Source organism: Geotrypetes seraphini, chromosome 7 (genome assembly GCF_902459505.1).
Source record: "Geotrypetes seraphini chromosome 7, aGeoSer1.1, whole genome shotgun sequence".
NCBI lineage: Eukaryota > Metazoa > Chordata > Amphibia > Gymnophiona > Dermophiidae > Geotrypetes > Geotrypetes seraphini.
The window spans coordinates 443,818-457,064 of NC_047090.1; the positions used below are offsets into that span (position 1 = coordinate 443,818).

The 13,247-nt window shown below is 44.2% G+C and overlaps 1 protein-coding gene across 3 annotated transcripts in view; it reads right to left on the bottom strand.

Annotated features, from left to right (window-relative positions):
- Window positions 1–13,247, bottom strand: part of MYBPC1 (myosin binding protein C1) — a 216,669-nt gene that overhangs the window by 14,714 nt on the left and 188,708 nt on the right. For all 3 annotated transcript variants that reach the window (XM_033952331.1, XM_033952330.1, XM_033952329.1), the window contains 2 exons: window positions 6,416–6,555; window positions 1,736–1,895 (listed from right to left, as the gene is read on the bottom strand). In XM_033952331.1, coding sequence (XP_033808222.1) covers window positions 1,736–1,895; window positions 6,416–6,555 — 300 coding nt within the window. The remainder of the gene's footprint in view (window positions 1–1,735; window positions 1,896–6,415; window positions 6,556–13,247) is intronic.

Below are 13,247 nucleotides of genomic sequence, written 5' to 3' on the forward strand. Positions count from 1 at the left end.
ATGCACTGTTTTCAATGTATATTCATTGGGGAAATCCTGAAAACCTGACTGGATTGCAGCCCTCAAGGAAGGACTTTGAGATCCCTGCCCTAAGGGGAGTTTGAACTGTGTGTGGAAATGGATAGGGAACCAATGAAGTGGACTTAAGGAGGGGGGTAATTCGAGCACAGTGACACACTGGTGGAATTTAAGTCATGCAGCAGAATTTTTAATGGGTTAACTGAATTCTGAACAAATTGCTAAACAAGCCATGGTCCGCGCAGGTCCTCCAAAACACAGCAGCAAGGCTTATCCTGCGCAAAACCAAATAGGAGAGGGCAAGTCCACTGGCTACCAGTCAAACACAGGGCTCAGTTCAAAATTGTTTGTATGGTTCATAAAGCCATATATATATAGCTGGACTCACTTCTGCTATCCCGGTCTTACGGTCTTTCAGTGGCTCGAAGACAATTTAACACTGGAAGCTTCCCCTTCCCTCCCCACGCCAGAGCCGTAGAAAAGCTCCTTTGAATTCCAAGGACCCAAAGTCTTGAACGAACTCCCAAGCAGCTTGCGATGACTTACCACATACTTCCAATTCAGGAAGACACAGAAAAGGCATCTAGTCACTTCACTGCTCTGACCTGCTATCAAGTTTCAAGTTTATTATTGATTTGATATACCACCTTATCATTTATTTCAAAGTGGTTATACAGTAAAAAAATTAGGGTAAAACAAATAATACAATTAATATAACTTAACAAAAGATAAGGTACACTACTGGACAAACAGGTACAAATGGAAAAAAGGGAAGAACTACAATAGCTAAAGAAAAGTGAGGTACAAAGGGGAAAACAAAAAGACGGGGTTAAAAACAAGTAAGTCCAATACAAATGGACTAAAAAAAAAAAGAAGTTTAAAAATCCTTAAAAGGACACTCAAACTTGAAAAGCGTTTTTAAAAATAAATGTCTTGAGAAAAGACTTGAATTTCTCAAGGTTTGTTATCTCTCTTAACGCGTTCGGTGCTGAATTCCAGAGAGAAGGGGCCACTACTGAGAAGATAGTGTTTCTTCTAGTATTTATATGGTTCAGGGATGGGATTGCTAATAGATTTTGATCAGAGGAACGAAGAAGACGTGATGAAGGATACGGTATCAAGAGTTTATTAATAAATTCTGGCTGGCTAGTATTTCTCGTTTTAAAAGTCAGTAACTGTGTTTTATAAGTGATGGGCTTTTATCAGGAGAGGAGTTACGTGGTCGAATTTTTGGGCCTTGCAGATAACTTTTACTGCAGTGTTCTGGACTATCGTATTCATGTGTATAAAGTCTATACCTCTATATCATTTCTAATATTATATAAGCCACCAATGATTCCTAGTCGACATTTGCGGGATACATGAATCAGTATCTGCACTAATTGACAAGTAACACCTAATAATTGATGCTAATTGGCATTCATTAGACATTCCATGCCTAACTCCGGTAAGCACATTCTAAAGAGTGGTGTGCATCACTTATAGTGCATGAATCTTGAAAGGGGGTTTGGTCAGGGGAAGAAAATGGGTGGATCTTGTTGAAAAAAAACAGAAAATGGGGCCACTTTATCGCCACTCTAAAAGTAGCCTCAGCGTGTGGGAGAGACCCACACTGAGCACAGCACTGGCCACGTTTTAGCGCAGCTTGGCGAAAGGACTCCCCAACGAGGTTTCATTTTCTGTCAATACAAGAGTGCAGGTATCATTGTTGACCAACCTTCCTTTTCAATCTTAGCGCTGTTTAATGTCCTGGTTGGTGTCTCACTGAGGCCACACATGTTTTCAGAGAAGACGCGGAAGAAGTATTCATTCCCGACGACGAGGTCAGAAATGGTAGCGCTCGTTCGGTGGTAGTGCTCCATAACAGTGAACCATTCCTGTGAAAAACAAAGTAGAGCAGAGGAGATGAAGCGACTCGTTTGACAATCTATAGTTAAATAATGTTCATTTAGAGAATGTCAACAGTGTGGCTCACTCATCTGGCAAGTACTGTAGCGCCAGATCTGGTATAGGAGATGGAACGTGCAGTACTAGGTCCCCAGCTTTATGGAGGATGCCTAGACAGAATTTGGTTTAAGGTCTCAGATTAGGATAATACAGTATATCTGAAGAATAAGCAGAAGTACCCATTCAGCACCTTCTGTGACCAACAAATATTTTGAAAATAGCTGCAATTCAAGTGCATTATTGTTTGCTATGTACTTTTGAAATATTGTATTGTAGAGGATATCATGTTCTTATATATATAGTGGAACCTTGGTTTACGAGTATAATTCGTTCCAGAAGCATGCTCGTAAACCAATTTACTCGTATATCAAAGCGAGTTTCCCCATAGAAAGTAAGGGAAACTCGCTTGATTCGTTCCACCTACCATACCCCCCCATGGCCACCGGCTCCACCCCACCCCCACCACATCCCCAAAAGACCCCCCACCCCTGAGGCCACTGGTGCGCTTCCACATCTCCCCCTCCCCCAAACCAGCATGGCCCCCCCTGCCCGCAAACGCTGCCCACCCCCGCAAACTGCCATTGCCCCCCCCCCGCATGAACTGGCATCCCCTGCCCGCCCAAACTGAAAGCTTACCCCCCAGTGTGGCACCGGCACACAGCACCAACCCACAGGAGGTGCCGGTGCCCGAAGATCGTGCCTCTCCTCCGACTGGGCCTTGAGCATCTGCGCATGCTCAAGGCCTTCTGGCTCTCGTTCTCCCTGAGATTCTCGGAGAGAGCGAGAACATGTGCAGATGCTCAAGGCCCAGCAGAAGGAAGAGAGCAGATTCTCGTGCACCGGCACTCCCATATCCTGTGCGTTGGTGCTGGTGCCGGATGGTGGTAAGACAATGTGTTTGGGTGGGTGGGTGGGTAAGTGGGGGATGCCAGATTGCGGTGGGGGGGGGATGCTGGATCATGGGGGGGGGGGCTCGTAAATCAAGTCAAGTCAGCTTCTGAGGTGCCGATTTTGCGAATGTTTTGCTCATCTTGCACAACACTCGCAAACAAATGCACTCGTAAATCAAGGTTTGACTCTCTCTCTCTCTCTCTATATATATATATTCCAACTAATGTCCTGTACAATTGCTGACTCCTACATCTCCTCCACACCAGAATTTTCACCAAGAATCTAGGGCTGTGCCTTGAATATTGCTTTGTTCTGTCGTAAGTATTCATCATATGTGCTAGAAGCTTATCTTGTTGACTATTTATTTATTCATTCATTCATTCATTCTCCCGAGGGAGCTCACAACAGTTTTATATGAATTTATTCAGCTACTGAAGTGTTTTTCCCTGTCTGCCATCTATTACATTACTATGGTGGTTATCTTAAAAGCTCTGTCCTCATTTTAGATGTCTGAAAACTGGCATTTAAGAACATAAGAACACAAGAAGTTGCCCCCGCTGAGTCAGACCAGAGGTCCATCTTGCTCAGCGGTCCGCTCCCGCAGCGGCCCATCAGGCCTAGTGCCTGAACAGTGGTCCCTGATTAATTTTATAACTTACCTCTAATCCCATCCCTATAATCTACCTCTACTCTTATCTGTACCCCTCAATCCCTTTGTCTTCGAAATACCTATCCAAAGCTTCTTTGAACCCCTGTAGCGTGCTCCTGTTTATCACATCCTCCGGTAGCGCGTTCCATGTATCCACCACCCTCTGTGTGAAAAAGAACTTCCTGGCGTTTGTTCTAAACCTCTCCCCTTTCAATTTCTCTGAGTGCCCCCTTGTACTTATTGATCCCCTTAATTTGAAAAATCTGTCCCTGTCTATTTTTTCTATGCCCTTCATGATCTTGAAGGTTTCTATCATGTCTCCTCTAAGTCGCCGCTTTTTCAGGGAGAAAAGCCCTAGCTTTTTCAATCTGTCAGTATATGAGAGGTCCCCCATACCCTTTATTAGCTTAGTTGCTCTTCTTTGGACTCTCTCAAGTACCTCCAAGTACCTACATGTCTAAATTGCATGAATGTCAAATTCTGATTATATACAGCCAGGATATGGACGTTTAACACTGCAGGATGTCCATGTGGCTAGGAGGTCTTGGGTGTTTTGGCCGGGACTAGGAGAGGAACCCAAAATATGGACATCCATCGCTAAACACAGAAGGGGAAGGGATGTCCATGTTTAAAAAGATGAATGTTGTTATTTAGACCTGGTACTTGGCATGCCAAGGTTACAGAAAAGTGTTGTGATTGAGTAGCTGTCCAGTAGAGGAATGAAGCAACGACACCTCTTTAATCCTCTAGTAGTTGCTGTCCCCCATCCTCTCCCCCCAAATTGAAAAGAACAAGGGATATGAGATTGTATGACAGCTTCAGGTACGATGGACATTCTTAGCACAGTAGACAAATGCTGGGGAGTAGACTAATGGTTAGTGCAGTGAACTGAGGTTCAAATCCCACTTCAGCCCTATAAATAAATAAGTAAATAGTGAGCTCTGCGGGGATAGAAAAATATCTACTGAATCCAAATATACTGTATAAGACACCTGAAGGCTATTGAAGTGGGATACATTAGGTAATTTTCTGTTCCTGGAATATCACAAGCGGCTGAACCTGGGTCTCTTGATCCCAACTCACTGCTATATTAGACACTGTCTGTAAGGCTAGGGTTACCAGATTTTACACATGTAAAATCCGGACCCATAGACCCAACCTCAGGCCCACCCAGTTTCACCCATCCCAGCCTCGCTCCCCCCCAGCATGCTGGTCTCAGTCGGGAGGGCATCTGCGCATGTCTCGATGTCCCTCCCAATACAATCTGCTTTTCAAAACCCGGACAAACTGCTGGGTTTTGAAAAGCCATCTGGATGCCCGGACATGCCCTCTACAAAGAGAACATGTCTGGGTAGAACCGGACATCTGATAACCCTAATACTGTATTATCTAATACAATAAAACCCTAAGTGCGCATGCGCACTCCTTACCTGCGTGGTTCCGTTTTCCATGAGCTGTAGGTCCCCGGCAGGCAACAGTGCGCATGCGCGCTTTGACTCCCTCCCTCCCTCACTGTAAGTTCGCCGCCGTCGTTGCCCCCTCCCCCCACCCATGCACCCTTTCCCAGCGTACACGAACCCCCATTGACCCTTCCAAAGCGAGATGCACAAACCTCCCTGCTCCAGCAGCGGCCGCATCACACTAAAGACACTGCTTTGCGGCCTTTCCATGCTCTGATTTCCTCTGCCGGCATCTCTGATGATGTCATCAATTAGTGTGATGTGGCTGCTGCTGGAGCCAGTAGGTTTGATGGTTGTCTCGCAGTGGGAGGGTCAGTGGAGTTGACTGCATGGCAGCGATAATGGTGGTGGGGGGGAGAGGGTTCTACTGCACAGGGGGATGGCTGGCAGGCAGGTTGGCTTCAGATGGTGCGGGAGGGACAAAGTATAGAAGGCAGTGAGGGGGAGCAGGGAAGAGGTGCTGCTTGACCGGGGGAGCAGGGAAGAGGGACAGGGGGAGCAGGGAAGGGGTGCTGCTGGACAGGGGGAGTAGAGAACAGGTGCTGCTGGACCAGGGGAGCAGGGAAGAAGTGCTGCTGGGCCAGGGGAGCAGAGAAGAGGTGTTGCTGGGCCAGGGGAGCAGGGAAGAGGTGCTGCTGGACCGGGGGAGCAAGGAAGAGGGACAGGGGGAGCAGGGAAGAGGTGCTGCTGGACCGGGGGAGCAGGGAAGAGGGACCGGGGGAGCAGGGAAGAGGTACTGCTGGACTGGGGAAGCAGGGAAGAGAGACAGGGGGAACACGGAAGAGGTGCTGCTGAACAGGGAAGTGGGTTGGGGGAGGGAAATGCTGCTGCTGCTGCTGCACAGGAAAATGGAGGGAGAGGGTATGCTTCTGCTGCTACTGCACAGGGAAGTGGAGTGGGAAGGGAAATGCTGCTGGTGAGAAAAGGGGGCTGGGGCTGAAAGGGAAAAGATGGGAGAAGGGGGCTGGGGGGAGGGGTATAAATGGGTTAGGAGCTGGGGCTGAAAATAGGGGACATGTGAGGGAAGGAGGCTTTACTAGCACCCGTTAATGTAACAGGCTTAAACACTAGTATATTATAATATGGACAATCCTATGCTGCCATACCAAAAGGCCATGCTCCTTGTTTCCCTCTCCCCTCCATTCACGGTTTGGATGTTTCAGTGTGTAAAATGGACTCTCACATAGAAAATAATCCAAGCACCAGAGGCAAGAATATCTTGCTTAGCTGGGCTTTCTCAGAAAACTAGGCTTGATGGACCTTCGATTGATCCTAGTGTGGCAATTCTTATTCTTATGTAATTTTTATTATCCCAGGACAAGCAGACAGCAGATTCTCACGTGTAGGTGACATCATCCATGGAGCCCCACAGGTGAGAATATCTGCCTGTTGTCCCTGGACAGCACCTGTTACGGTAAGTAACTGCTTTTAAGTTGGGTTGAAAACATACCATAGTCTTCTTGTCTGCCTTTTGTATTGTGTATCCTGAGATATTAATATTGCCTGTATCTTTTGGAGGTTTCCATTCCAAGGCAACATTTTCACCCCAAACGTCCACAATATTTACAGCCACTGGTGGCTTGGGGCGATCTTTAAGAGAAAAAGAAACATCATCATTCTCTCCGGTTTCCTATCTTTTTGTGATGGCCTACATTTATTTCTCATTCGCTGATTATTTACGTATTATTTATTGCCGTTCTGTTCTAAACACATGACAGATCATGGCGGAGTTTTCATGTTTCTTCCCGTCCATGCTACTACAGCCAAATATATATCGTAGTTGTCAGTTGTATCAGCTTGATCACTTGGTACAACTGACTCCTGCCAGGTTAAATCACTTGTTCAGGGCCAACTGCTCATGTTCAGTAGCATTTAATTGGTCAGTACCGCTGAAAATGTCCAGTTAATGGCCAACTCAAAACCGTCTAGGGGTGTGCTAGAGATGGAGCCTGCATGTGGCCAGTTAAATGTCGATATTCTTCACTTAACTGGTCAAGGTAACCACATGAATAGGACCACATAAAAGTCAGTCCTATCTTTGGGCCTCTTTTACGAAGCCGTTTAGCGTGGGCCGCTGCGGTAACTGCCCCGAAGCCCATAGGGATTTAAAGGGCTTCCAGGCCATTGCCTTGTGACAGCCGCTAATGCGGCTTTGTAAAAAAAAAATAACAAAAAAAAAAAAAATGGGGGGGGGGGGGGGAGGTTATGTGGTTCGTCATAGCTGGTTAAGTGCTGAATATTACACTTAACCAGTTATGGTTTCACCAGTTCCATAAACCCAGAAATTCAATGCTATACCACTGGTAGCAGTCAGGAAAAGCTCAGTGCTGCTAGCTGAATACTGGCAGCTTGATTCTTATGCTTTAATAACAAATTGGGGGGGTCATTTTACTAAACTGCAGCAAGCACTAGCGAGCACTTACTGCACATTAAAAAGATTTGCTGCCAGGAAGTGCACATGTAAAATACCTCATAGGGTTTGGTGGTGGACAGTTGGCATGACAGTGTTAATCAGTTAGCCCTTGAGGCATTGCTGCATGTTAAATTGATTAGCACGGGCTTAGCACATAGGCCCTTACCGCCTATAAAATCAGGTGTCGGTAACTTTGTTTAATGGCTGCTAACCAATGGCAAAATTTGCACAGGCCATTCATTTGGAAAATGAGAGTCAGCCATTTTCCAGCTGCAGCACAAGCGGGAAAGACACACGAAGGCCACTTGTGCCACACAGCTTTAGTAAAAGGACCCCTAGAGGTCTTAACCAAATAAGATTATTTTCACTTAATTCACATGAGATTATTATAAATATATAGCAATTTTAGCCAATGAAGAAAATGCTTAATAACAATCAACTAGAATGTGTTTAAAACCCAAAACAATCTTTAGAAACCTGGAAAGCGCTGCCAGTAACCCTCAGCAGAAGGATCCATTTATTTCACTTGAACCCTTTCCCCAAAATGGTTGTATGAACCTCAAAATCTTCCCTTACAGATTCCATGTAGAGACCTACGTATTTTAATAGATTGATCACCAAATTCTTTTGGGGGAGGGGATAAGAAACCTAAATTAAGGGCAGACAAACTATAAGGAACCTAGAGGTGAGGTAGGCTGGGCTTAACTGATCTGCAATTGTACAATCAGACTTGCATTTTGAGGCATAGATGAGATTTTAAACACTGAGGGCTCCCTTTTACTAAGCTGCGATAGTGTTTTTAGCACACACAGGATTTTAGCGCGCTTAGAACTAACGCCAGCTCAATGCTAGCATTAAGGTCTAGCGCACGCTAAAACCGCTATCGCAGCTTAGTAAAAGGAACCCTGAAACTTTTAATTCAAGGACTTTGCGGCGATTTAAGATACCGTTTCCATCCTCGAGTTCCTAGGACTGCACATTTGGAGCAGTCAACCTGCCTATCTGTGACTATTCCCACATTGCTGTTCAGGAAAAGATTAAAGGCATATATGTCTTCCCCAGTAGACTTAACTCTCCCCAGCCCTCTTCATCCCACAGACTGACATCCTAAAACTAACCTAGCAATATTAAACTCGCTTATCAATAACACTATATCACAAATGTAACCCATTTTGCTGTAAGCTATGATTCCTTGTTGAAAATTGTGGGATATAAGAAGTTGTATTGTATTGCATTATATTGTATTAATCCGTTAGCATTTGAGAGGCCTTACACTCAACTCCAACTGCTACCCCTGTACCTGAGAACCAGTGTCCTTGTGCATCCCCTAAGGCAGGGGTGTCCAATGTCGGTCCTCGAGGGCCGCAATCTAGTTGGGTTTTCAGGATTTCCCCAATGAATATGCATGAGATCTATTAGCATACAATGAAAGCAGTGCATGCAAATAGACCTCATGTATATTCATTGGGGAAATCCTGAAAATCCGACTGGACTGCGGCCCTCGAGGACCGACATTGGACACTCCTGCCCTAAGGGAAGCTTGGAAGAGGCTGTATCATATTTGGGTGAAGAATCCAAATGGAAATGATCTTTTACCCTTAGTGGGTAACTGATTTTTTTTTTTTTTTTACCAGGTATTGAGTTTGGCCGTGTTTCACAGATGGGCACTCCACAGGATACTCAATATATATCAAGTCTTTAGAGATGATGGCACTATAAGACTATTGGAGAAAATTCAACAAGGAGAAGATGGAGGTGGGGCAGACTTCCTTTTTGCCTACAGACAGATCACCCCTCTACCATATCTCTACCATATGTAGGCAACCTTTTTTGGCGATATAAATACAAAGATTTTTAGAATTTTTCTAATGTCCATTTCTGAATTATACAAGACATTATGCTAGATCCCCCCACCCTAAGATTACACTGCCATAACCATTAAGTGGGCCGCAGAGTTGGCTATACGGTTAACAAATAAAGAGATCATTCAGTCACTGAGTCAGTCACCACTGAACACGTAGCAACATGGGAATTTCCAGAAATGGGTCATCAATTGGATCCTTCCACAATAAGGACATTTCATTTATGGGACATTTAATGTATGTGGTTTTATATGTATTATATTTCGAGATCATAGAAATAAAGATTGTTTGTTTTATTTGTTCAAGTAAAAGAATTTCCATAAAAACAGAAAATTCAAACTAATGAGTATGTCTAAAATCGATGACTTTACTGTGTTGGTTCCATGATGTCTTACTGAAATTACAGTCCCGGCCCTTTATTAAGCTTGCACAGCATAGCTACACATTCGCCTCATCCGTATACTCAGAAGGAGGCTCTTCTATAGTATCTCTCATAGAACTTTGTCCCTCTTTTTCTAAGCCATGGTAGAGGTTTCTACTGCGGCCAGGGGCGCTAAACTCTTTGATACTCATAGGAATTCTATGCGCGTCAGAGCATTTAGTGCTCTGGGCCATGGTAGAAACCTCTAACGTGGCTTAGTATAAGGTCGTGGTGGTGATGGGGAGGTTGTCATTTCATATATTGATAAACAACCCCCCACCCCACCACCTTATATATAGTATAAATATAATTGCACATTGTGAATAGTGTATTGACCAGGAAATGTAGCTCGTAAAATCCATCTACATCACTGAAAATGTAGAATTTTGAACATTATTTCCCATGTTGCTTTGAGCTGCAGCTTATATATTGAAATCACAGGGCACATTGGGGCTCTTCGTTTCATCCTTGGAAGAAACATGAGGCAGATAGAGCTCTCATTAGTGGATGAAAGCAATCTGGAGTTCTAAGATGAGAACCAAAGGTCATGTGGAGATAGGGAAGAGGAACCTTGAGGCATTAAAAATGGAACAGTTTACTAGACGGTGAGCACTATGACACTTCTTTACCTTTAATTTCTTTGGAAAAACCCTCAGAAATAACTCTGGACTCACTGTGGGATCTTATGGCCGGACTAGTGAAGACCATAAGTCCCAAACTTCAGTCAATTGAGGGGAAACTGTCTCAACATTCTACTGAACTTAAAGAACTGAAAAATGAAATGACTGCCTCTAATTCTTCTGTTCAAAAGCTTGAATAGGAAATTAAATCATCTAAACAACTACAGGAAACCTTAATGAAAGATAATATAAATCTCAGGAGAAAGATGGAGAATTTGGAAAACAACTCATTAACTTTCCTAGGCTATGTGAAGAAAATCAATAAAAACAAGAGAAAAAGGAAGCCGATATGGTTCTCCAACCTAGTGGCTGAGAAAATAAAGGCGAAAGAGTTGGCGTTCGTGAAATATAAAAAAAACCAAGAAGGAGAGCAGAAAGGACTACAGGGTGAAACTGAAAGAAGCCAAGAGAGAGATACGTTTGGCGAAGGCACAGGCGGAAGAACAAATGGCTAAAAATGTAAAAAAGGGAGACAAAAATTTTTTCAGATATATTAGTGAAAGGAGGAAGATGAAAAATGGAATTGCTAGGCTAAAAGATGCTGGGAACAAATATGTGGAGAGTGATGAGGAGAAAGCAAATGTGCTAAACAAATACTTCTGTTCTGTTTATTCTTGATTATATGATTTAAAAATCAATAAATATATTTAACAATAAAAATGGAACAGTTTAAGAGATGCGTGGTCCCAGCCACCTCACGCACCTGCTCTTCTGAAGGCTATTGCTATTCCAAACCACTTTTCTACCAGGAAACACAATAGTTGGAGGTTGGTGTTATATGGCACCAATTATTATAGACTATAATATTTGGACTATAATATTATGATGTTGTGAGAATGTTTGAATGGTCTTGTGTGACTGTAGCTGGGTCTTTCCTATCAATTTGATGGGGGTTTTATATGTTTTTATATTGCATTTGGCTCATGTTCAGACAGTGGAAGATTGCCGGCGATCTCCCACAGTCAGTGGCAATACCGGAAATTCAATGCTGGTCTATTTTTGGCTAGCCAGGACATAGCCAGCTATGCCAATATTCAGCGGCTAGCTGGCTAAGCCTCAACAGTCAAAGATATATCACCCTTTTAAGCTGTGTCTTTGGATGCCAAACTTAGTCAGCAAGTGAACCCGGCTTATCCAGAGAATGGAATTTTCAGTGTGAGATAGCTGGTTATCCCCCACTGACTATTTAGACAGCCAGGAGCCATTCCCAACCATCTAAATCAGTGTTTTTCAACCTTTTTACACCTATGGACCGGCAGAAATAAAAGAATTATTCTGTGGACCGGCATCAGTCCGTTGACCGGCGGTTGAAGAACACTGGGCTAAATCGTGGGCCAGACCCCGCCCATCTCTACCCAATCTGCACCCCAGACCCCGCCCCCGTAATAGTACTAATTGCACCTTGCACGTCCCGTGCCTCATCTGGAAGCCTTCCATCTGACGTTGTAACGTCAGAGAGAAGGCTTCCGGTTCAGGCGCAGGATGCCCTTGGAGCCACTGCCTGTGGCTTTGTGCACCGAATCAGTTAGGAAGAGGGAGCTGGCTCGAAGGTAATGCTGCATCGATCGCACCGTGGACCGGCGGTTGAAGAACACTGTTTTGGGCCTGATGTACTTGCTGGCCCTGTGGACCGGCAGGAAATTTCTGTGAACCGTCACTGGTCCATGGACCGGTGGTTGAAGAACACTGTTCTAAATAGCATTTGGCCCTATATTTTTACTTATTTTAACCCCTCCATTTACTAAGCCATGGTAGAGGTTTCTACCGCAGCCTGGAGAGCTAAATGCGCTGATGCTGCTCTGACGCGAAACCTCTCCATTGGCTTAGGAAAAGAGGTCCTTAATTTTGTTAACCACTTTCGTCTGCTAAGTTAAGCGGTCTGTGAAATTTGTAATAAATATAATAGTCCAGTACCATTTTCTGTCACCTTAAATGCAAAAACCATGGAGCAGATTAATATTTATACCCCCTCTCACAGCAAATACCATGGCCCAGATTAATATTTATACCCCCTCTCACAGCAAATACCATGGCCCAGACCTGCCTCCCTTCACTACATCTCTTTCTCTTACAAGTAAACAACATGGCTCAGTCCTACCTCTTTCTCTCTCCTGCTATGAAAATGGCATCTTCAAAATAGTTTGCCTTGCCCTTCCTGATTTATTAAGTGATCAAACACAACATGCTGTAGAGCACGGCTTGAAAAGCCTTTCCTGGGTACCATCTAGTCAGGTGTTCAGTATATCCACAATGAATATGCATGAGTTAAATTTGCGTAAAAGAGAAACCCAGCATATTCATTGTGGCTTTCCTGAACTGGCTGTGGGGTCCCCAAGATAAGTGTGGGAAGCATTGCTGCAGAGATATGATGGCCCCAGGCAGGACAGCCAAAAGAACAAAGACCCTCTTTTATCAATCCGTGTTAGGATTTTTTTTTAATCACCGGCTGCTGTGGTAAAAGCTTTGAATTCTACGAGTGTTAGAACACTTACCTTGCTGGCCTACGGTGGAAACCTCTACCACAGCTTTGAAAAAGCCAGCGTATGTCAGAGGGTTTTCCCCAAGTCTTTCTACTCTATGTAGAACTTTAGAAAAATGAAGTTGTGAAGTAATTTTCATTCCAATTGGGGTCAACAACGAAGACGTAGGTGATACTTTTTCATCTTTCAAAAGTTATTTCATCAGGCCGGTGCTATTTTTCACACTCCCCTATGCCGAACTGATTCTTGTCACATTGGCTGAACTTATTAGGAAAAATTCTGCTAGGCCAAAATAATAATAATAATAATCACTCCCCCCTTTATGAAGCCACGTTAGGGTTTTTATATCGCAGGCCATGGCGGTTGATGCTCCGATGCCCATAGGAAAGCCATGAGCGTCAGAGCTTTTACTGCCGAAGTCTAAGA